Source organism: Anastrepha obliqua, chromosome 3 (genome assembly GCF_027943255.1).
Source record: "Anastrepha obliqua isolate idAnaObli1 chromosome 3, idAnaObli1_1.0, whole genome shotgun sequence".
In the NCBI taxonomy this organism is placed as follows: Eukaryota; Metazoa; Arthropoda; class Insecta; order Diptera; family Tephritidae; genus Anastrepha; species Anastrepha obliqua.
Genome location: NC_072894.1, coordinates 91446013 through 91472415, shown reverse-complemented (window position 1 = coordinate 91472415; position 26403 = coordinate 91446013). Strand labels below are relative to the sequence as shown.

Here is a 26403-nt window from a genome sequence, read left to right as displayed (position 1 = left end):
AGTGAAGTGGGTGAAACGATATGCCACCCATAAGTAGTGTTGCATAGTAAAGAACAAGTTCCGTTATTGTGAATGAGCTCTGCAAAAAAAATCTGAAATCCATTCTCTTTTTAAAGCTTAACAAAGCAATTATTTATGCTCTTACTCCATATTTCATTAACATATTTACCAAAAATTCCGTAGACGAACTCATTTTGTTTTACTATTCGTTAGCAAATTTTGCCAAATATAATCTTATGTTTTATGGCAAACGCTACGTAACAAAACTAAGAGCCGATTTCCCAATGCCTGATTAATATTGTTTTACCCGGCGATATTTATCGCCTAAGTATCTATTTCTTCAATGATGAAATGCTCCGATGTCCGCACACTTTATCCCAACTCACTTCACTTCACGATCACTGTTTTATTTGAACACCGTTTTGTTTGAACAACGAGTTGCAAAAGTATGTAGTCTCTTACAACTTCAAAATCATAACTGTCAAAAGTGACGTAGGTGCCTATACGCGAGTGCGTCGACTTTGCTTCTTTATCCAGTTTAGTAAAGGCAGAACTAACAGAACGGTTATTAAGGCCGATTACGTGAATATCATCGCACGATCGTTTCCAGCATCAGTTTAAAGATGTCACACGACAGCGAATCACCCTATCAGAAATATCGTTTGGTATCAAACGGCTCGTAGAGCTCCTTGCCAATCCTAATAACGCTACTTGTATTGATCAACGCAAGGGTCTTTACCAAGACAAGTATTGTGAATATCTCGTCAATTGTCGATTTTCCAGCTTTAAAGCTAAACTGATAAGCTCCAATCAGTCTTTCACATAATACGCTCGCTAGAACTTTGTACGTGATATGTTAAAGACTAATTCCGCGGTAAATGGCACAGATTGCAGCATCATTATTCTTGTGGATTGGGCAGAGCACACTTAAATTCCAATCGGCAGGCATGCTTTTATCCGACACATGGATAAAGACATTTTTGTTGTTTTGCATACAAAATAGATGTAGGATTCATTACCATAATCTACTGTCCATCCTTTATTATGCCAAAGTGAATAAATTTAAATATCCGTTCCATCAATGAGCCTTGGAATTATGACAAAAGGCGGTTAGACGCCGGAGATCAGAATGCCATAATGCAGACTTAAATTTACATTCACGAAACCGCTGCAGTCAGTCACACACATTATTACATCTTATACAAAAGTCAACCCTTGAGCTGGGTGATTCGCCCACTTGTGGCTTTTCGTAAGAGTTCAATTGTTAAAAATACCCATACCTACAGATGTAGAAGTAGATACACTCCCACGCACAAGTATACTTGCAAACTTCCGCTTTTCGCTGCCTTGGTTAGCATAGCACCGATTGTATATACACAAGTATTTATGTATATGACTTTCTGGCCCCCAATATTGATTCTGCGGTTTTAATTCTGTTTTTGCCATTTACAATGCATATATGAATTTACTGGAAAATTTCTGTTTGCAGCTTGAATAGCAAAACATAGCTGCATACATATGCATATATGGTACTCGTACATATGTATACTTATATGAATACGAGTTTCCAATACGGAGATCACAATTTTTGAAATGCAGATGCACAGTGAAATTTCTTTTATCAGCTAACAGAGTCAATATGGAATCAAAACTTAGATTTTTAACATTTTTGAAAATTATTAAAAATTATTGTGCTAATGAAATTCTAACTTTCGTGGCCACAACTTTAAAAATGCTTACTACGCTGCCAGGAATTGACAATTCTGCATAAAAAGCTTAACTCATACCATTACAAGATCAAATTAAGAATTGATGCCTCTTTGCAATTTGAAGCGCGGAAACTTGAGAGGGGCTCATGGACATTGTAGGATTCGAAATTGACAATATTCCGGCTGGTGAAAATTTAGTCCGATCGCTGCATATCTACTCCCGCTCATTCCAAAATAATTATAGAATTTTATATTAAAAGCATTAGTATTACACCAGGAATAAATTTTAGTCCTATATCTTAAAAATCCCACTATTCAAAAACTTTTTTGCTTTTTGCTTGACATAAATTGTTAATCTAATATAAATCAAACAAAGATTTTAAAATAAGATTATTTCTTAAAATGACCAATTTCCCCACCCCATTAAGGGAAATAGCTAAGTGGTACATTGAAGTAGCTCCCAAAACAGCGGTTTTCGCAGGAAGAAAGACAGTTTTACAGCAGCTTTGGAAAAATAAACCTGATTTGTTGGCATGTCGCCCATTAGGCAATGCTCTGATAGAACTACAAATCCCCTGAGATCGTTTCGAAATTCCCATTTTCCAATTTGTTTACCGTAATTCTCAAAAAACCCTCTGGCCTCACCTTTTGCAAGTAGCATACTGAATACCAGAGACTTGCTTTCGAGCGGAATTCGTTCTTCGACGCTCTGACCTGCGCCCATAGTAACTTCTGTTTACTCATCTTCTTTATGAATTTTTAAACTGAGTTTAAGCCTATAAATTGGGCCTTTAAACTTAGTTTCACTGAAGGGCATCGTAAAACCTGCCCTATAAAACTGGCCCTAATATAAGGTTCAGAGCTAAACCTTATCCCGAAATTATCATTGTTAAATGGATTAACTGGTAAATCCACTTTGGTTAGCAAGATTTCGCCATACAGAAATGTGACTTGATTAACACCGATTAAAACTTAATGCACATGAAATTTCTATGTGCAACCTTGAATTACCACCCTCTGTTTGTGAAAAAATCCATCACAGCTGATCCTGACAATAATCAAATGTCAAACAATAATAAATAATTAATTAATGGTATTATTACTAATTTTATTTAATGGTATAAAGGTCCAATCCAAAAGGAGTATATGTTGAATACGAGCCTTTATAATTGTAATAGTCAACTGCATCTTCTGCTGCTGGATGAACTTATATGTGGCACCCATCTGAAACCTTCATGTCCAATCAATTGCCTTATAAAGAGTCACTTTTTTACCAATAACTCCTCACACTTGAGGGAAATCCGGTGACTCAAAACCATTTAAATACCCCCTTAAATGATTTTCGTTCATTCGGAATTTATTTAAATATAACGGCCACAAACCTCTCCAGATTTCATGCCAAAACTCAATTAAAATGCAGCAAACAGTTCGTTTACCGATTCCGAACATATTTGCAATTGTACGGTATTCCGGCAAAGAACCAACGGCTTGCAAAGCAATTAAAATTCGTAGTTGACGTTTCTCCTCTCCAGACCTTTTGCATATTACACAATTTTTGAAAACATATTCGGAAATGATTAAAAAAATGCATCGCAATTTAGCTGGCAATGAACTTCCTAAAACATCTGGCCACGAATGTAATTATGTGCAATACTTGTTTTAATTAAACTAAGAAAATTTTTATACAAATATTGGGTATGGGAATAAGTTTCCGTCCTTTCTTAGCCAAAGTTACGAATTATTTAAACAGCTCCACACGAAAAATTCGAGTTCTTTTGACTCGATCCATTCGCTGAGCCAGTTTGCGATGCTCTCGTAAGAAGTGAACCGCTCTCCAATAAGGACTGACAATTCCTCTAAATATTTCTAGACCAATTTAGCAACGTGTGGCCTAGCGTTTGTATGTCTACCGTCCCATTCTGGCCGCTTTTCTTTGAGAGGTCGATTCAAATGCATTAACTGCAGTCGGTAACGATCGTCAGTGATGGTTTCAGATGGTTTAAGGAGTTCATAATAGATGATACCCTTCTGATCCTACCAGATGCACAACATAAACTTTCAACCTTTTATTTTTTTTTTAGCTGCCAATGGCCTGGTTCACCTGGTGGCTCCAACTTTTTCGACGGTTAGGGTTATCATAATAGATTCATTTTTCATCGCCAGTGACGATGCAATACAGAAAACCTTTTTTTCGCGATCTTTAACACTCACATGGAAATTGCCACTTTGGAAACGTCGAAACCACTCTTTACAAGTTGTATTTGATGAAGCGTGATTACCGTAAATATTGACCAATATACGAGACGTGTCAGCTGCACTTTTCTTTAAAAGGTAATAATGAAACACGACTTCCCGCAAATGATGTTTTTTCGGGACGAACGTAGACATTTTTGGCGTCAGATAAAAAAAGATCTTTACGCTTGAAACGAATGTCAACTACTGCGATCGATACTTCACGTATACACCTTCAAATAACCAGTATATTACTAGAGCGAACACACAAATAGTATCAGCAGCGACACCTCTTTTACGAGGGCGAAAACCGGCTTTGTTTAATTTGATCCACATGCACTAACTATTTTGAGCATCGTTTGAAGGAGAAAGAAACGTTTCATTGCTTGTCGCTTAGTATCAAAATTCCTGCATTATTTCCATTGAATGGAGAATACTTAAAAAGAATAATATAAATGTTATTGCTACATAAATTTTTTTTAAATTTTTGCGCAATATTGAAAAACAATAAGACACAAACCATAAGCATTGACTCATTGCAGCTATTGTATAAATATCTTACAGCAGTGTGAACAGTCGAGATCAACGAACAGGATTAATTTTATTTTAGCTGTCATTGGATGTCCTGCGAAAAAGGAGTAAATAGCATCTAGAACCTCATTTGCTGTAGTTCTAAGTGCCCACCTGCATTTGTATGTAAATCATAGTAGATATTTGGACTTTAGTAAGTATAGTAGATTGAGGTTAAACATCGGAGCATCATAAAAACACTCCATTTCCAATATTTATTGCACATCTGTATTTTTTTAACAGATTGTGCTCCAACCAGGTGATTTCAGCACCACAAAATTTTAGGATTTAGCCCTCATTTCTTGCATATGGCTTATTTATAAATATAAAAGGATTAAAACCCATCTCACTGTATATAATGTTTACTAGATTTCACATCGAAATGCATCCATACATACATCCATATTTATGCAATGCAGTAAATGTACTCTCTACTACTGAAAAATCATCGATTAACAGAACTACTTCTTAAAGGTGATACTAATTACGTTATTAAAACGCGTCTTGCCTCACGTTGGAGTCAAAACGCAAAGAGATCCAATGCCCACTTTGGCGCTTCAACATTTATATATATATTTTATAAGTACAACCTATATACAGGGGTTATGATAAAAATACGGGTAATTGAATAATTGTCCCACGTGAAGTATTTTCGTTACATATCGGGCGACCTATGTATTGTACATGGTCATGATTCGCTTCCGGTGGTCAGAGATGATTAGTGATATACGTAGAATACTTGTTTTTACATTGTCCTTTATTCTTTTGTTGTTTAACTATACTCTTTCATTTATTCTCATACTAAACTTGTAAATTAAAATGTATTTAATATATACTTATGTATGTTCAGGAATAACTAAATTTAACTTTTATTGTGTTCCCAAATTGGTGACGTAAATCAAAGCAACGCTGATCGCATTTTGAGTTTTTCATATGTTTATTTAAATTAAGGTGACATCAGACGGGGCAATGGAAGTGCTTTCAACAAGTCTATAAACTGAAGAGTTTTGAATTATTTTAAGCGACTTCCGCATAATTTCATTCTCACCTGTAAGTATGATGCAAGTTGCGTTCTGGTTTATCATTTCATTTACCGAGCAGATCGCTGCACCCCACCCCTCAAAAGGCTTATGAAATGATAAATTTCAAGCGTACACTGCAGGTATGCCACACGCATCAAATCGTAGCATCAAGAAGCCCTTCCCCATAAAAGCAACTCGTTCCAAGAGCCCATCTTTATCAAAAAGTTATTAGCGGCCCACTCTGTTGTATGTAATTTGCAGGCGCATGCAGCGGTGCCAGCTTGAGTTTCGTACCCTTAGCTCTTCTCCGACGTAATTCGAGGCAATGTAAATATAATAGATAGATGCGAGTACAACGCAAAATGAAATATTCCTGAACACGCATATGAATTTATCAGAATTCCACCTTTTACATAACAACTAAGATTGATAATGATGTATTATTTGGTAATATTTTTCCTCTATAAGTAACCTATTCTGCACACATGAGTAGTACTTTCTTCAATTTGTTCGAATGAACTTCCATAATAACGAAAATTATGTAGATACATATTTCTTTTGAATTTTACTCTTAAATTCTGGCTGCTCCTCAATAGGTGATTATGTTGGGTGATTCAGGGGTCGGAAAAACATGCGTGCTCATTCGATTTTATGATGGGAAATATATGCCAAACTACTACATAACCACAGTTGGCATTGATTTCCGGGTAAGCATTGGTTCTGTAAACTGTCATGAGGCTGGTGTGAAATGGATCGAACTGTTGCACGTATATATATAGAGTTTTCAAATAAGGGCGGGTCAAAATGGAATAAAAAGGGTGTTTGCAAAGTATTATTTTTTTTTTATTTGAAAGGTTAATGCATGCCTTTATACTTGAAATATGACATCGTTCAAAAACTTACGTTGCGTGTCGGTAGGGATCCAATATTCAATCACCTGCTGCATCGATCCAGCTGATTTTGAATAATGCCTGGGATATGTTAACTTTGAGGACGATACAAGATAAAGTCTAGTAACGTCAAATCGTTATATTATATATGTTTATAATAAAGTTGTACAATATGAAACTGCTCATTTGTATAACTTTATATTGTGATTTGTCAGTGGATTTACTGGCGCTGCCAAATTATTCCATTTCCGACCGTTCCTATTAGAAAACCCTATACTTTAACTTTATGTAGTTATTGTGTTATTATGTGTATTTATGTTTTAATTTTGATTATACTTCTTACAAGATACAAAGATTGTTAAGAGTTAATATTATTATTACATTTTTTGACGTGATAACGTCTTATAATTCGATTTAACAGGCTGCACGCACGAAAAAATGTGTCGTTACCTTGCTCATTAGTGTTACCTTGCTCATTGCAGTTACCTTGCTCATGTGTCGTTACCTTGCTCATTGCCGTTACCTTGAATGAACTGCAAGCGAAAGCGCGGAACGAACGACAAAGCAAACAAAGCAAACGAACGGCAGCGTTCGACATCTTGCTCTCTCCTACTTAAGTGAGCGTATATGTGTATGTATATGCGCATATGTACATATATAATATAAATTCACGTATTTGTATTTGCATATGCCTTCTTATTGATTATTATTAATTTGATTTACTTGAAGAATTTAAAATAAAACCAAGTTTGTTAATAATACCTGCTGTTTTAATGTTAATATATTATTATTTTTTGACGTGATAACGTCTTATAATTCTATGTAGCCGGCTGCACGCACCAAAAAATGCGTCGTTATCTTGCTCATGCGTCGTTACCTTGCTTGAACAGCATGTTATGTTATGATATGTTATGTTATGTTATGTTATGTTATGTTATGTTATGTTATGTTATGTTATGTTATGTTATGTTATGTTATGTTATGTTATGTTATGTTATGTTATGTTATGTTATGTTATGTTATGTTATGTTATGTTATGTTATGTTATGTTATGTTATGTTATGTTATGTTATGTTATGTTAAAGTATATTATGTTATGTTAATGTTAACTCATTCTCTATATCCATACAAAATATCTATCAAACAAATAAAATTAAAATTTTCTTTTGAAAAATGCAACCATTCAATCAGTATTTTCTTATGACGTTATCACGTTAAACCATCGTCAGTAAACCGACTTTACAGACAACCTCTTTTTTTAATTTAAAATTTCCATTTTAAAATAACCATTTAACTTTCTTCAAAGGTTTTTTCCATTTTTAATACTGTACGCAATACAAAATCTACGTTGTACGTAGACGCAAAATATTTACCACCTCGTGATAGAAATGCGTGCGAAGGTGTGTCTAAATTATAATACGTTCACATATAAGTAGATGATCTATTTTTCGTGCTTAACTCCCAAACCGTAATTAAAAAGGGAGATTTCCCGTACAAAATTTCTCTCCCAAAATCTGAGATTATAAAATAATCTTGGATTATTGCCATACTTTTTCACATACAACTATGCGTTATCGATAATTATTATTACGAATGTAAGGAGAAACATCAAAATAAAGACTAAATGAAATGGACGCCGGCAAAGAAAATCTGTAGAAATAATTCTAATAAAATATGTGTTAGGAATTATTAATTGTGCATTCATATTACAGAAAAAACGTGTGACCTTCAACGCTTTGTCCTCTTATTACTTAATATAAAATGTGATATCGAATTTCGCAATGCGTATTGTTGGATTAATTATGTGGATTTATTGCTACTTATTGCATATGTGAACGTACTTTTATTACATACAAATGAATCTGAAGGTTAACGGAATAGGAATCGAACATTTTAATTGCATCACTTATACGAAATAAATTTTGAATTGAATTGCTTAATCTTAATCTCAGGCATGAACACCGAATACTAAAGAATCAATTGCAAGTTTTCTTAAAATGTTTGGTCATGAAAATATGGTATGACAAAATAATGCTCAGAATACATAGTATTTATGTTAGGCATATAGTAAAGCTGCTAGATTATCTACCTGTATGATTTACTTTGCATTTCTTATACATTAAGTCATTCTAACGTGTTTATGTTGAGAGTCTAGTAATCTGAAAATATTATATTAATATATTTAATAATCAACTTACAAGGGTTACCTTTTAAAGTTTGCGCCCAATAATGAAAACCCAGCCAAATAATAATGAGAATGGCTTTATTGTTTTTATATAAATATATTCTCCTTGGAGTTCAATATATGTATAAGTATTTCTGCATACGCTATTCGCTTAAACTAATTTTCAAAGCACTTTTCCACTCAGAAGTGGATAACTCCAAAACGAGCTATTTAAAGGCATCAACAGCTTCTTCAGGCATTGAAAAGCGTTGACCTCGCATTTAATTTCGATGTTCGGAAACAAAAAGAGGCCCTTGGATGCCAAATCAGGGCTGTAAGGCGAATGATCCGTTAATATGATCATCTCAGTGGTCAAAAGCACTCTTGTCTTGACGGAGGATGCTTCGTCTTGGACGGTTGATTTTTCTTAATTCTCCGAAAACTTTTGGCAAAAAAATGGTTGTTTACACTTAAAATTCACTGCTTCAGGTTTCTCTAGTGATATAGTTGCGCCATGACCAGATTTTCCGAAAAGGCAGGCGACCATTTGCTTTAAAGTGCTATCCCCGTGAACCACTTTGGTCGATCTTAGATTCGTCATCTATAACAATGTCATAGAATTGCTTTGAACCACCGCTGCTGAATTTCTTCAATATTTCTTTACACCAATCGACACTAGTAATTTTGGGGAATTGTCTAAATATGCGGTATCCAACGAGAACAAATAGTCTTTGCGACTAAATGCAATATTCAATATATGTATGCTGGTCCCAATAATGCCCAAGGATGCCTCTATCTCACGATATGTCACGTGATGATCTTGCATTATCCAACAACATTATCCATTGCAACAAACGTTTTTAGACGGCCTTCACGAATTTCATCCTGCGATGGTGACGGCAAATTTCATCCTACGACGACGAGGATCGACGGCGACGTTGGATGTTCGTTGATCAATGCCCTTCTGTCTCAATAATCCTCGTCGAAAATTGTAATAAATAATCGCAAAAAAATTTTCACGAGCTAATTTCCTCTTTTGAGCAAGATGAATTTTTCAACTCACTGAAAAAAAACAAATGAAGCTCGCAAGTGGAATCGTTATATGTATTATGCTAGTTATATGCAAATTTAAATATTCCAAATGCCAAAATTATAAAAGACAACCCTTGTATGTATGTAGAGTAATATGTAACTCGTAATTGCTTACTCATTTTAAACAATTAGTCAGTTCACAAACGAAACCCTTCGCCAAGGAACTACATAAAAAAATCTCGTGCTTGAAACTAAACTTTTTCTGTAGCATTTCAGAATACTTTTTTTAGTAAAAGTTCCACAAGGCTTCATTAAAACGTATTTTTACATAAGGATGTACACAACAGTAGATGTATTATGTATGAATATGTACATCTTATTTGATTTATCTGTCTATATATAGACTTCGAAGCAGAAGCGGATTCAAGGATAGTTTTGGATTCGGACGACTCATACTTCGGGGTCATAAAATCGAAAATTCGGCATCTATTCAATATATTATAACGGGTGATCAATCATGAGGTGCTTTTTCAATAGTTAAAAAAAAAACAAAAATGTAAATTATGTTCAAAACCTTTATTTATCATTTGAAAGGACATTCTTTGACATTTACTTTTTGAATATGACTTCATTCAAATGTTGGCCGCAACTACGCTTAAGGTGGTCCATTCTGAAGGTCCAATTTTCAATCACTCGTTCGAGCATTTCGACTGGTATGTCGTGAATAACACGCGTAATGTTGGCTTCCAGAGCTTCAATCGTAGCTGGTTTATCAGCATAGACCTTGGACTTCACGAATCCCCAAAGAAAAAAGTCCAAAGGTGTGATATCACAATATCTTGGTGGCCAACTCACAGGTCCTAAACGTGAAATCAGCTGCTCTCCGAAATGACTTCTCAATAAAGTCATTGTTTCACGAGCTGTATGGCAAGTGGCTCCGTCTTGTTGAAACTAAATGTCGTAGAGATCATTAGATTCAATTTCAGGTAGCAAAAAGTCCGATATCATGGTACGGTAGCGAGCACCATTCACAGTTACGTTGCGGCCATCATCATTTTTGAAAAAATATGGACCGATGATTCCACCAGCCCATAAACCACACCAGACCGTTGTTTTCTCTGGGTGTAAAGGTAGCTCTTGAACCTGTTCTGGTTGCTCTTCATCCCAAATACGGCAATTTTGCTTATTGACGTAACCATTGAGCCAGAAATGCGCCTCATCGCTGAACAAAATTTTGCTCGAAAACAGCGGATCTTCTTCAATCTTTTCAAGAGCCCAATCAGCAAAACGGTGACATGCAGGAAGGTCATTTGGCTTTAGTTCTTGTACGAGCTGTATTTTGTATGCTTTTAAATGAAGATCCTTCCGTAAAATTGACCAAGTTGTTCCATACGACAGTCCAAGTTGCTGAGAACGGTGCCGAATCGATTCATCGCGGTTTTCACGTACACTCTCTGCTACTGCCGCTATATTCTCAATGCTTCTTGCTGGACGTGGTCTATTCGGTCGAGAATTATCCACCAATGAATATTCGGATTCAAATTTGTTGATGGTATGTCGAATAGTGTTTAAGGCAGGCCGATTATGTTGACCATAATGCGGTCTAAGCGCACGAAAAACATTTGTCACAGAACGCTGATTTTCATAATACAGTTGAACAATTTGTAGACGTTGTTGCGGTGTGAGTCTTTCCATGATGAAATGCCAAACGCTGTTCAACAAATCCATGATGACAGTTTGCCACAACTCGCGCGCGATCTGTAAAAAAAACGCAAATGAAAAAAACTCCTCTTAATTGATCACCCGTTATTATACGCATTTACACAGCTGTTTAATTTGGCACATACAAAAAATTTATTGGCTCCAGTTGTGTTAAAGCTAAATGAAAAATACTTGTGGGGCACCGCTCGGGCGGCACTTGGAATAAAGATGAATAGTTTACTTAACTCCAAAATCCATAAATGGCAGACTTTCTTTAAAAACTGATTTAAAGCAATAAATTTCGAAGTACATAAAATAACAGCATAATAATCTCATTTCAATTTAATTTTAAACACAATTCTCGTCTCATTGACAAAAACATAGTAATAATGAATTTATAAAAAGGTATGTACATAAAAATATACATAAATAAAAATAACTAAAATAGGTGAATGAGCTTTTTCTTAAATTCCGTGCTCGAGAAGTGTGCCTTACATGCATTTACTCCTTTTAAGATACATTTTTTTCATTTACTTTCTAGTTATTGAGACCTGTGCATCTTCATTCAAAAGTTGCACAGCATTACATGAAATACAATCGGAATACTTGGAGCAGCGAAGAGAGACTTAGAATGGCTCGATAGTTTCTAAGCTGTCCTTTATACCATTTACTGCGCAGACTGGATTGACACCCAAACTGAACAATACAAGCAAATTGCTTAGACGATGTATAAAATTCGAAATAATATTGTAGTTATTTTATTTGGAAGATTTTATTCTAGTTATTTATAATTACATTATTTATTACTTTATTTATTTTTCATCATGCCGGCTGATAACCAGAATGAAAATCAATCGAAATCAATGATAAAATGTTATTCGAATAATATTTAATTCTCTCAAAATATTGAGTCCGCCCCTGCTTCGAAGGTACACTTTACAAGTACCAAGTAAACTGTGTTTCCCTTTGGGTATTTATGTTTATATGTGTGTGCATTTAAGCAATTTGGGTAGATATACTTTTTTATTGATCTAACGCTGTAAAGAATACAATGGTGGCGCCATCACTAAAACGCTACTTTGTTCTGGGCAAATTTGACAGAATCAGCACAGAAAATAAACAAACCTTTGTATGGAAAGCTAATTGTTTTTGAATTGATCAGTGAATATTTTGATTTTTAAATTAAATAAAGTAATAAAAATTAAGTGCCGCATGTAAAATTGTGAAAGCACGAATGATAATACAGGCCCCAAAATCTGTTTTTTCCTTGCTTTTCCTCACGTTTTATCCTATGATTCTTGGCTTTCCTTTTGCTTTCGCTTATTCTTTTACTACTTTTCGTTTGTTTTGTTTCTGTGCTGAGGTCACGGCCTTGGATGGCGCAATCTTGTATTCTGTCATCCTTGTCACTACCCTAATGAGAAAAATTTTACTCTAAAAATATACATATCAAATTAATTATGGAGCAGTTACATATATATATATATATATATATATTAAATTACATATTTATGTTGTTTGGTTTTTGTTAACTATTGTATTCCACCCGCCAGCATAATTTTTAGCTCTCTCCCTGCAACGCAGAGTAAGGTTATGCCAATCTAGCCGGCTTAATGCCGAAAAACAATTACTTCAAATACAATGTTCATTGTTAGAAAAATGTTGCCTTGTTATGAAAACTAACACAAAACAAATTAAAAATATTGTTCTTATGAAGATAAAGATAATCAGTACAGACAAATTCGAGAGCGTGCATCAGTCGCAAAATTTGAGTGATTTGGATTAAAGGTTTTTTCCCCTAAACCTCAATAAATTGGTTTTAACATTTTCAATAAGGTATATAGATATCCCTTATTTGTAGAAAAAGCGTTACAAATTGAAATTAGTTACATATAACACAATTTACAGAATATGAATCTCCTAAATTTTAAAACGTTATCGTACGGTACAGACAAAGAACCTTTAACATAAATGTTTGCACTGTGGCAAAGAAGAAGAAAACCTTCGATTAAAAGATAAGAGACTACGATGGTAATGGCCTAAACAATTGACTTATTAGGTCATTGTCAGACATTACACAACTAATTTCGAATTTCTTAGTTACCTAGTTTTTTGATTTTTCCAGTAACATATTCAATTTTTATTCTCACATGCAGCTTGGCTATCGTATAGCCCCAAGGTAGACTCATCAGTGATGCCATGGAATGGAGAACAAATACTTCAAAATGTACTAATTAGCCTGTTTTCCCCCTTTTTTGGGCAAGAGAATAACCCATTTTTACCTCCTTTTAAGACACCAATAAAACAAAGCAAATTTATAAAATGTATATGCTGAAATACATACATATTTATTTAAAACCTACATAGATCTTACTTCAATTGTATCAACCGAGGTTTAATACTCGTCAGTTTTCCTGTGCAGGCACAGCTTCAAATGATTTTTTGTTACCTCAAACAAACAGGCTTTTTATATTGAAAAATTTCATACTACAGTTTATCAATGGGAATATTGTTTAAATTAGTGTTTTTTAATAATTTTAATCAAGAGGTACTTTTTCATGGACAACCAGTTTTATATAAAAAAATGCCTAATTATTTTACATAACAGTTTATCGCCTGGTTATGAATCTTAAGATTTGTTACTGGTAATAGCCCTTTAGCGTGTTTTCTCGGCATATCGAGCTCAGTATCCCGATCAATTTGGATATTTTTTATGGGAATTGACAGCACTGATATAAAACTACTATTTTGGTGGTGAAAATAAATATAATTATGTACATATATGTGGATGGATGTACTCTTCACAACTTTTGTTTTTTAGAACATAACAACATTGAAAATGAAGTATTAACAGCAGATGAAGAATGTATAATTATAAATACATATACACATACATACACATTTCCAAGAGAACGACAATTCAACTAAAAATCGACGTAATATACATAGTTTCAAGAGCTAATCAATTCAAATGTTATCAATTTGACTCCGCTGTTGCTATTGTAACAGCGTAAACATTCCCCATAAATGCTTGAAGGATGCTGCTGGAGTGACAGTCCTTGGCTGAATATACATCCGCATAAATTTCGGTAACGTAGAACCGCCTGCCGTAATGGTCTATGCCTAATGGCGTGACATTAAAATTTTCTGAAAAAATCTCATTCAACATAATATTTGGTTGGTTGGTTAGAGTGGTGATTCATCCAGAATCCAACTAGCGCTTCCGCACCATTTTGTTGCCACATCCTCGTTACCAAATTGTTTAACAGTTATTTGCAGCAGGACTATATCCAGTCTGTGCGGTTTAGGAACCTTATTAGGTTGTTGACGTCTAAGCCAGACAGCTGCTCGAGACTCTCGAACAGCGGTTTGCCCAGGGTTGACATTCTGTCCTTCCATAGGGCAGGGCATTCACAGAGGAAATGAAAGATTGTTTCTTTTTTCTCCGGTTGTTTACAACTATGACAGTATGTGTTGTGAGGGATGCCCATTTTGGCGGCTTGTTCTCCGATAGACCAGAAGCCAGTTATGACTGCCGTAAGTCTACAGGTGTCCCGTCGTTTCATGTTTATTAATGTCGACGATTGCTTGAGGTTGTAGGTGGGCCATAACGTTCTGCTGATTTTGCATTTCGTCTGGTCTCTCCATCTACACTCTGCAATTCGAAGGTATTTTAGGGAAATTGCATTCTTGACCGCACCTAGTGGGGTGAGTATTGGTACTGCAAGAGCGCTATTCATGGCAGATCCCCCTCTTGCCAGTTCATCAGCTTTTTCGATACCTTCTATGTTCCGGTGTCCCGGGACCCAAATTAAGGTTACTCTATGGTTTTCACTCAAGTTGGTGAGGCTATTCCTACTTTGCTCCACCACTTTAGAGGTTGTTATAGTCGCATCCAGCGCCTGGATTGCAGCTTGGCTATCCGAAAGAATAGCGATATTGCCCTTGAAAGAGAAATCTGCGATTAGTAACCTACAGGCTTCCCCAATTGCTAGTACTTCCGCTTGGAAGACGCTACTGGTATTAGGGAGACGCACAGATTTTTCAATTCCAAGTCTCTGAGAATATATACCAGCTCCGACACCACAATCCATTTTACTGCCATCTGTATAGACTGTGGTATCGAAGGTGTTTAGAGAGAATCCCTTATTCCATTCTTTTTTAGATGGAAATAGTGTGGCAAAATTCCTATTGAACGTTACCATCGGGACGATGTAGTCAGTCCTCACCGAGGTTAACTGAGTTTGTCGCAATAATAGACCAGCGTGACCATAAGTTTTTTCTTTCCAGCGACCCGCTTCATTTAACCTAAATGCACTCATGGTTGCCGTCTTCTTTATATGTAGGTCTATTGGAATAACGTGTGTCAGTGCATTGAGAGCCTCTCTAGGACATGATCTGATTGCACCGACCGTTATTGCACAGGCTGATCTTTGTATTCTGCCGAGTAATTTGGTATTGTACTCTCTCTCCAGAGCTTTCCACCAAACTACCGAGCCATACGTTAAAATTGGCCGTATAACCGCCTTATACAGCCATAATGTATGCTTAGGTTGAAGACCCCATCTTCTTCCAAGCATACGTTTGCAGGCATATAAAGCAATTTCTGCTTTCCTTACCCGTTCTTCGACGTTTAACTTCCAGCTAAGTTTGGAGTCCAGAATTACTCCTAAGTACTTTGCACTGGTTGATAGTGACAGAGTTTGTCCGTTGATGTTTGGTAGGGTGAAAGTTGGTACCTTATCTCTGATATAAAAATTTTCCTAACGCCAACAACTAAAATAAATTTAAGAAAAATAACTTTAAAGAAAAATCAGTACATAAATATTCAATTCTTTCTAAACCATTTTATTGATTTTGTTAATTTCAAAAAAATCGGTTAAGGGGGAAGTCTACTGTGACAAGGGAAAAAACAGGCTTATTTTCCGGATTTTATTTCTAACAAAATATTGCTCGTACATAAAATCTATTTAAACTCGTATCTTTATTATATATTTAAGTTTTTGAAAAAAAAATTTTAAGTCAAAATATTCAAAATGGCCGCTGTGGCACTTCTGCAAGCGCAGGTCCGCTTTTCTTAGGTGCCTAAATGGTGTACATGAAATCTTACGTTTCGGTGATCTGAAACAAAAAAACAAAATATTGTTATCATATACATAGTATTGACTCTCGTCTGACGTAGGATTTTGTCGATAAAAAATTTTGGCGTTGAAAAAACAATTCTTGAAATTTTTTTCTTTTTTTTTGCCTAAAATTGATGTTAATATTGTTTATAACAATTTAACAAATAACGATATCAAAAAAATCCTATGTCAGACGAGAGACACTATTACAGAGAATATATAATTAAATTTTTAAGCTGATTCATTTATCAGAACTCGAGATATCGTGTACACCGTATACAAAAACTTAGTTTCGAGAAAAATGCGTTTAAAGTTTCATGTGCCGCAGGTACGCGCTTTGGAGCGCTTCGGGAAAAGGTCGAAATTTCAACGAAGAAAAATTTAGCCAGCTGTAACACATATTGTACCTTATTTAAGAGGGTTCAAAGTATTTTTTAAGCTAATAAAAAAAATCGATTTTTTGAAAAATTCACAGTAGACTTCCCCCTTAAACGGGGCAGAAGTTGCTACTCTGCAGCGCCACCTGGTGGCGAGTGGCAGCAAGGAGCATATTCTACAAACCTTCTCCATGGAAAAATACATATTTATACCAATTTTGATAATAATCGGTCCAGTAGTTTTTGAGTTCATTGAGGACATACAGACAAACATTCATTTTTATATATAAAGAAAAAAAGATAACGTTTCTCTAAGCATTCAATACTTTCTAAACATTTCAATAGTGTAATTCTACCAGTTACAAAAGGTTGTACTGCCAAACTAACAAAGAAAAACAAACGTTGACGTAACTTCCGTCAGGTTTGCCACTATTGTTTGACGAATGCGAAAAAAATATTGCAAAGCCATCGGCATAGAAAGCATAACAACAGTATCTGCTTAGGGGAAAATCAATATAACACAGAATATGCAGTAATGGCCCAATTACAAAGCCCTAAGGGTCCCCTGCTGATATACATATGTATATGTACATAAGTAAATAACTATTGCTGGCCTGACCAGATTTTGTTCGCATGCGGACGAAAATGCCTATTTGTAAGCATCTTGATTAAATGTGGCGAGATCATCAGAGCTAAATTTATTGAATGTGATATGTAGATTGTTAGATTAAAAAAATAAATAAATAAATAATTGGCGCGTACACTTCTGTTAGTTATTTCGGCGACCTCCTCCTCCTATTTGTGGTGTGCGTCTTGATGTTTTTCCACAAATGGAGGGACCTTCAGTTTTCAGCCGACTCCGAACAATAAATAGTTTTATGCGGAGCTTTTTCATGGCAGAAATACACTCGGAGGTTTGCCATTACCTGCCGTTTTCTATTATTTGATGTATGTACATGATGTACGGAGACTCGAACCTACGCACTTCCAAATGATAGTCACTCACCAACACATTTGGTTACTGCGACCGCAGGTTATTAGATTCTGAGATGAATTTAGATAACAAGTTGTTAGCTCAGATTGCAATAAAGAATTTTATTATTATTTTCCTATACGTCATCACTAACATATTGCTTATGTTCCAAATTTCAAGTCGAAATCTCTTAAACTATGGCAGCAACTAAATTAAATCCCCATAGATTGGCGTAATTTTACACTGGGCAACGCAGAGTAAGAGAGCCGATATGAAAGTGAGTGTAGAGATTGCCCGACATTATGTATATACATATATACATATGTATGTAGTAACCTATAAAAATTTAGCTTTAGGCTTGGAATTATACATACATTTTCTGTAAGCGTAGTACTGGTTTTTACAATATATAAATATATGTACCCGTACCTGTAAATGAACTTTAGTGAGAGTCTGTGTCGGCATGAGTGTGAATTCCCAGACGTTTTATGTTGATTGTCTTTATATATCAGCCGCGTGTTGTAATACTACTACCAGCAGTGCTTAAAGATATATAAATTTAAATCTCTAAATTTAAATTATAAACAAATTTGTAAAAAATATAAAAAATGTATTTATGATTGTTCTTCAATAGAATAAGGTGGTGGTCGTAGATGGCACGCGCGTCAAGTTGCAAATTTGGGACACAGCTGGTCAGGAACGTTTTCGCAGTGTCACACATGCCTATTATCGAGATGCACATGGTATGTTGAAAATTCTGCGATACAATAAAAAAATACTCTAAATTATTAACTTTTTTTCTTAGCACTTCTTTTATTATATGACGTCACCAATAAAACCACCTATGACAACATTCGCGCATGGCTCGGTGAGATAAGGGAATATGCACAGGATGATGTTGTGATTGTGCTTATTGGTATGTATTTATTATATATGTATGTATGTACATAATTTCTATTTATCCGAGCAGCAAAAATTGCTACAGTTCAAAAAAATGTACACATATAGACACTAGTATGTATGTGTGTACCCTATATACATACATATATTTGTTGCACTTTTTTTTAAGTAAGGCCCATCTTCTTCAATTTGTGCTGCCTCAAAACGGTAATATCTAAAAAAAGAGATACTATCTGCCAAGGCTTTCCGCTTTAACTTATGCAAAGTGACTACATCGTTAAAAGTTTTTTGTTGTAATTTAAATAGGATTTTATGAATTTTAACGACGGGTGTTGCTATTTGGTAATAGCGTTTTTTGTCCTGATGTGGTAATTGTACTGTATGTGTTTTTCTGCTTCATTGCCTCCAATACCAAAGTAGGCGGACCCAATAGGATGTTAATTTTGTTGTTATAGTTATGTAGTATTGTCTTGATATTTTGAATTATATTGCAGGAGCTATTGACGTTTTGAATAGTGCGTTAACATGAGAGGCAGTCTGTGCTGATTAAGCACTCTCCTTTTTGTTTAACTGCATAAATGTTTTAATGGCGAATGCTTCAGTTGTGAAGACTGGAATCCCCTCTAAAAGCCTTACTGTTGTGGCAGCTACCGCGAACGTGGTTACTTCATTGTTTTTTGAACCATGTTTGTATATGACAGTCCAGTCAGATTGGATGTGTTTAATGAGCGACTCATGAAATAGATTCCTGAATACTTCAGGACTTGTTGCAGATTTTGTATGATGATGTTCGGGTTGATAACAGCGCTGTCAAAGATCTACCTAGGGTAGCGCTCTATTTTGTTGCAACGCTTTTGCGGGTTGATACGCAATTTTTTGGAAAATACTGCACCACGGCGTATGATAAATGCCAGTTTGTGTCTTCGTTTATAGCCAAATACTTTCCTAAAACAGTTGAAAAGTATCGGAATTTGTGTGTATAAGTAATGTGTGGGTCACTAGTTTCCATGTAGCTTCCTTTACTCTATCTTCAGCTGATAGTATCCAATATGGGGATATCTGAAATGAGTCGAGGCTGCGACGAATTGCAACATTGCATGGGGAGTACAATTTTTGAATACTACTTTTTGCCACGATGTACATAATGCAAAGGCGTGACCGACATTAAACAGCTAATCGGCTCATAGCGAATTCGAAGGAATCAGGAATCCGTAAAAGCCGTAGCAGCAGCTGACGTAGCACCCAAAATTGCTCTCAGAATTTTGTTTCGGATCGCCAAATTTTTGAGATTTTTAGAAAATGTTTCTTAAACAAGCGGTTTTCTACATCTCTTGCTTACTTGGTCAAAGGCAATGGTGAGGGAAAGAGGGGGTATTCCGTTGGGCAGCGGATAAAGTTTGAACTTTCTGTTCGGCACACGAACGAGGATGGTACGTTTGGGCAAAAAAGATTTGACAACGTCAAAAGTTTTAGGAACAACATTCCATTTCTGCAATTGTTCTAGCACAGTGTGAACTCGAACACGATCAAAGTTCAAGTTCTTTGAGGTACAAAAAATTTGGATATGTTAAGAACCAAGAAATTATTGTAGACTAGCTGTACCCGCCGCGCTTTGCTACGCCAACAACTTTGTTAATAGTCATTGCGAAAGCGAGTCGCACCGGGAACTGTAAACGTTTGAATTCGAATGGCATATCTGTCGGGATCATAGGGATACGTGGCAACAGTACGTCTTCACCTTTGCATTTTCCAGTCAAAATTGTTGCTTCGATAACATTGTTCATCATTTTCTTGACTGAGACTCAATTTTCAATGCTAGAACGTGCGGCGGCATGTCTGGCAAATCAAGCGAATTCAAGAATTCAGTTGGATAGTTGACAACCTCGTCTTGATTCTCCACAGTATCGATGGACTTATATATTGTCGTTTCACTGGGTATTCCATGCTGAATGGTGAAGTTGATGTTTTTGACTGCTAATATAGCACGCGTACTGAGCCACTGATGGTTTTTGTAGTTTTGTGCAATATTTGGGAAAACTTTTTGCACCAATTCGTCGATTATTTCTGTGATCTTACAGAAGTTTGATTGCAGGGTGATACATTGTGTAGATTCATCAATTTCCATTCGCCCATTTCCAATATCCAATAATTGTTTTGAAAATCTTCCAGCCTATGCATCCCGTTGTAGTTGTACACGCATGTTAGTTTTCAAAGTCAATTTCGGTAAATGATTTAAGACATGCATTAATTTCATCAGCGAGTGTTGAACGTGGTATAATGGGCAGCGTTTGTCGAAAATCACCAGACAATAAAATGAATGCGCCACCGAAGATCCGTCTGTTTCCTCTCAAATCTCGCAGTGTACGATCAATTCCAATGCTTTCTTGTGAGACATTGTACATCCGTCCCATATGATAATTTGACACGTTTAGAGTACTTTTCCCATTCCAGAGTTTTTACTGATGTTGCATGTTGGTGCCTCAGTGTTTTGCAAATTCAACGGCAGTTTCAATGCTAAATACGCTGTTCGGCCACCATCCAAAAGAGTTGCCGCAGTTCCAGCTGATGCAATAGCCAGTCCAATATTATTTTGTGATGGTATGGTTGCCAAAATTAGTGAAAGAAGAAAAGTCTTGCCTGTACCACCGGGCGCATCTATGAAAAACAGTCAAAGTCCATGTGTTCTGGAATCAACTGCAGAAGATTTGTTCTAACGAATGTCCCCAGTTCGTCAGAATCATAGTGTGTTTCTCGTTGCAAATCACGATCGAAAAGGTTGTTTGCAGGTCGGTTTGAAGCAAGCATTCCCAGTTGCACCAGTGCATTGTTAGCAATTGTCAAACATATGTCTTCAATCAAAAGCTACATCAATGAACATGCTATATTCGTTTCCTCTATGTAAAAATACATAGTCATACTGATTTTCATGACAGTCGGTTGAACGGAGCAGAATTTGCTACTCTGCACCGCTACCTGGTGGCGAGTGGCATCAATGAGCATATTCTACAAACCTTCTCCGTGGAAAAATACGTATATACCAATTTTTATAGTATACGGTCCGGTAGTTTTTGAGTTCATCGATGACATACAGATAAACATTCATTTTTATATATAACGATATGATATTCTCAAAGATTTTTGCTAGACCAGAGAACACTGATATTGGGCGGGACTTCTGCATTAAGCCAACTGTGAGGGTAAACACCTCTTTCGAATAGTAGGTGGCGAAGATCTAATAATTTTCTTTTCCCGTTTGAAGAAACCTGTATTCGGATATGAGATCCAATAGAACCCTGTCGCTTTTTCCATTAGAGCGCATAACTGCATGTTCTATTTCAATGGAGAGGTCTTTAACGCAAAACTATTAAAATTTGAAAAAGATTAGTTATATATTAGTTAGGTTAGGTTAGGTTGAAGCGGTTGTGCACTGTAGGATACACCCAGGCTCATGGCCCATTGTGATGCCGCGTGGGGAACTAGCCCTTATCCCTCTTAAAACGAATGTGTACTTTTCAAAAATTTTGTAAGATCCTTCATTTCGACAGAGCCGAGATCTTCTAATTCATTAAATGATTGTTCACCCAAAATGGCGAGTCTACGTCTGGATAGAGCAGGACAGTGAAACAGAAGGTACCGAATCGGCTCTCCCTCTTCCTCGTCTAGACAACTTCTGCAGAAGTCATGTGTTTGCACACCCATTCTCTGGGCGTACGTACCGATTAGGCAGTGCCCCGTAATAACTGAAATCAGTATGTGAAGACTGTGCTTATCCCTTCCTAGTAGAAGTTCCATGCGTTTAGCATTGGAAGTCGGCCACAGCTGTCGGGCGATTTTGCAAGTGGCTTCATTACGCCATCTTTCATTCGCTGCTCTTACAATTTCTTCGCAGATACGTAGTTTACATGCTTGCAAGGGTATACCTATATCATTGTCTATGTACCGATTTTCGCTAGTTCATCGGCTCTGCAGTTCCCCTCAATGTCATCATTAAGTGAAATGACTCAGCCATCTCGTTAAGAGATGCGCGGCATTTCATAGCTACCTTACAGGTTGTCGACTGTTTTGGGAGAGATTTTCTCGCCGCCTGACTATCAGTGAAAATGTAGATATCATCTCCATTATTGCCATCAGCTCAGCCTGAAAGACACTACAGTAGTCGGGAAGCCAGATGCTCGGAATATACACCTCCACCCACCTGCCCTCGAGCTTTGAGCCATCTGTGTATACATGGATGGACTTGCCCTGTCTTACCGCGTCCCGTTCCCACTCTTCGCTTGATGGTAGGAGGGTCGGACTGTATAGTCCACCTGTCCGGGAAGCCCCAACATGATTAATCATAAAAAGTTATGTTTTTGGTTATACTACGAGTATAAATTCATTGCGAAAGTAATATTGATTAGAATAGAATTATTGGTGATTGTGTATTGAATGCACTTTTAATGCGATATTCAGGTGCAGATGGCCAGGAATTTTTGGGGCAAAAGGAGCAAGCTCGCTACATCAAGTTGAATAATAATTTGGTTCTCATGATACTGTTTTTTCCGCATGTAAGCGAAAGCTTCTTTTAAACAAATGATTGTAACGGTACACTTGCTCTTGCACTTTGGGTATGGCCCGCCAGGTTTATGAGAAAATTGGCGCAAAAACTCGCAAAAGCACGTTTTTAAGGGATTTTAACCCCTATCATTCCCAAAACCCTAAGGCGATAAGCACTTTTGGATCCCGGAAACGTGTTCAGCAGAAAAGGAAGTCGCATGTAAACTCAAGGGTGATTTTTAAAGACTTGTGTAAACAGTAAGAGCCTCCTTTTAAGATTGGGAAATTAAGATTTGAACATTTTCAAACATATCAAAGTAGACGCAAAACATAATAACACTTGAACACAAATTTATAAATTTATAAAATTTGCGATGGTCATGGGGAAAAGAATTCAGAGGTATCGCCAACATCAGACCGTTAACCGGCTCTCAGCGATTTTGAAGAAAATCAGCTGATTCGCTTACGTAACCGGGGCCATGACAGTACTTTGTTTTCAAAAAAACTGAGAATGTGTTGATGATATACGAAAATCACCATAGCCTCCCCGCACATTACTTCGTTGCCGTCTGAACAACAACTGATAGAACGAGTCTATGATTCGTGTGGCATGAGCGAGCAGAACTCTGCCAAGTACCCAGTGACGTGGTCGTCGAAGCTACTCTCACAATTTTGTCTTTCATCACTGCGGATGGCCAAACCTGGTAATCTATCATCTTCGTGCAATGACAAGCGAGGCGCCCAAGCAGACACTGATTCGCTAATAATTAAATATTTATTTTGTGAACTATATTGTATTAAAATACTATCACTGGAAAGCGACACGTTCACTTTAAGCTTAGTTTGGTCGCAAATATATATGTACATACATACTTTCTTATATTTACTCACAGGAAATAAAGCAGACTGCAGTAACAGCGAAAGGCAGGTAAAACGGGAAGATGGAGAGCGTTTAGCGCGGGAACACAATGTGCCGTTCATGGAAACATCAGCAAAAACGGGATTGAATGTCGAACTTGCTTTCTCTGCTGTCGCTAGGTAAGGCATAAAAAAACTGAAGCAACATTTTTTTTGGTTCAAAAGAAAATTTGTTAGACAAGAAAAAATCGAAGGAATCGTAAATGAAGAAAATTTTACTTCTGATAATAAGCGATAATGATAAGTAAAAGTGGTATTCTGAAAAGAAAGATTTCAATCTGGACGACGATATAAGCCGCAGTAAAAATATCGTTCGTGCAAGGTCCAACATGGTAGCGACTTCCTCTTCATGGGCGCAGTAAGCGAGTTTTCTGAGTGCAACAGAGGGTCCCAGTCATTCATTGCTCGTGCTAACTTTGCCAAATAGACACACTAAGTGTCATTGTTCGTCTCGAATAATCGAAAGCCCACAATATTACATGTGGATTCCCAAACAAGCAAGGTCTCTTCGTCTTCTTCTTCTTGATTGGCGCGATAACCGCTTAGGCGATTTTGGTTGAATATAACAAAGCGGAATACTTTCAGAGCCGGAGCAAGGTTCCTTACTACTTTAAAGTTATAACTGGCAACGTGGATGGCGCCGATTCGCGTATGCCCTGAAGATAAAATATATTTAATCATGCCCACGTGACCAAATCACTTTCCTTCACTTATTTATCCAGAAAACAGGCGAAGTATGTTAGATAGTAAACGATAATACCATAAAACCATGACTAAATACGTTGTAGTATCCTGGCGGCCGCCGTAGCCGAATGGTTGGTGCGTGACAACCCTTCGGAATTCGGAGAACGTAGGTTCGAATCTCCGTGAAACATCAATATGAAGAAAAGGTTGTTGGCACACCTCCGAGTGTATTTCTGCGATCAAAAAGCTCCTCTTAAAAAAAATACTTTCCGTTCGGAGTCGGCTTAAAACTGTAGGTCCCTCCATTTGTGAAACAACACCAAGACGCACACCACAAACAGGAGGAGGAGCTCAGCCAAACACCCAAAAAGGGTGTAAGCGCCAATTATATATATATATATACTCGTATATATACATCTTAAGTTACATTGAAATCTAGTGCCCTCATTGGATCTAATATATCCCGATCCTGTATGCAACAACCAAGACTTATTACGCCATATTAATTTTGATGATCCTAAATCTTGCCCAGCACGCTGCGCTCAGTGTAGAAAACGGGTCTAATTTTTTTTTCAAAGCCAAAAAAATGTGGACCTAAAATTGTCTACACTTGTGTTAGTGGACTAGTTATTCTCTTTTTCCATATCTCGCAAAAGATGCGAAAACTTGGTAGATGAAGCATTTTGTATTATCATATTATATTATAAATGATATCCTGACAATATGTACGATCGAAATTAACATTTTCTGATGAATGTTTTCTGTAAGTTTTGGATATCGATACTTAACAAACTCTTACCTTTCATGGTCCTTCGCCAAGATACTAGTGCCGGTAAGGCGGATAGAAGGCAACCGTTGCATTATATTTGAACTGCTTCTTTCATATCTATCATCTATAATTGGACCGATCGAATGGATCATGTAACTCGTGGCCGCGACGGACATATGCCAAATATAATATTGAAAAAATAAATGCCATGAAATTAACTATCTAAAAAAAATGTAGATTGAACATGAATGATTGAAAAAATTCACACTTGATTTATAACTAAAATAATTAGCTATACCGCGTATAATAAATAATGTGTTGTTTTTCTTTTTTAAGGCAACTAAAATGTCGTGGCACCGTAAATGGCGATGATGGAAAATTCAATGTGCATGATTTCGTGCGTGACAATACACGTGCACGCACAATGTGCGCGCAATGCAAGTCCATGTAGTGTTGTGCGGTTTACTCTGTTATTTGCCAAAAAGAAATATGAAATAAAAATAAGAAATGATGAAATGTGTAAACAGAAAGTATGGTGAATGTATTTTGATTTGAAAGTTTTTAGAATCATTTATGTGGCATATATTAATTTGCATATCTTTATTAGATATGATAGTTCTGCGATAAAGATTATAAGTATTTGTGGAAACTTCATAAATGCATACAGTGCTTTATAAAAATTATTCGGAAATCTAATTTTCTTGGTAGAAAGTCCAAAAAAAAGATTTTTTATGTCGGGTTCACCTTCATTTTTTTCTCATTTTTTAATACATACGCACAAAGTCCATTGGATTGAGCTTGAA

At 36.3% G+C, this 26403-nt stretch overlaps 1 protein-coding gene across 4 annotated transcripts in view; it reads left to right on the top strand.

The window, feature by feature from the left end:
• The window catches only part of LOC129242449 (ras-related protein Rab-26), a 60296-nt gene extending 34166 nt beyond the window's left edge, over positions 1–26130 (top strand). For 3 of the 4 annotated variants that reach the window (XM_054879089.1, XM_054879088.1, XM_054879087.1), the window contains exons 3-6: positions 18428–18536; positions 18599–18709; positions 24123–24267; positions 25937–26130. In XM_054879089.1, coding sequence (XP_054735064.1) covers positions 18428–18536; positions 18599–18709; positions 24123–24267; positions 25937–26051 — 480 coding nt within the window. In that variant the 3' untranslated portion in view covers positions 26052–26130. Of the gene's footprint in view, positions 1–6129; positions 6241–18427; positions 18537–18598; positions 18710–24122; positions 24268–25936 lie in introns of all 4 variants that reach the window. The other variant, XM_054879091.1, reaches the window with a different exon arrangement.
• Positions 26131–26403: the final 273 nt, after the last annotated feature.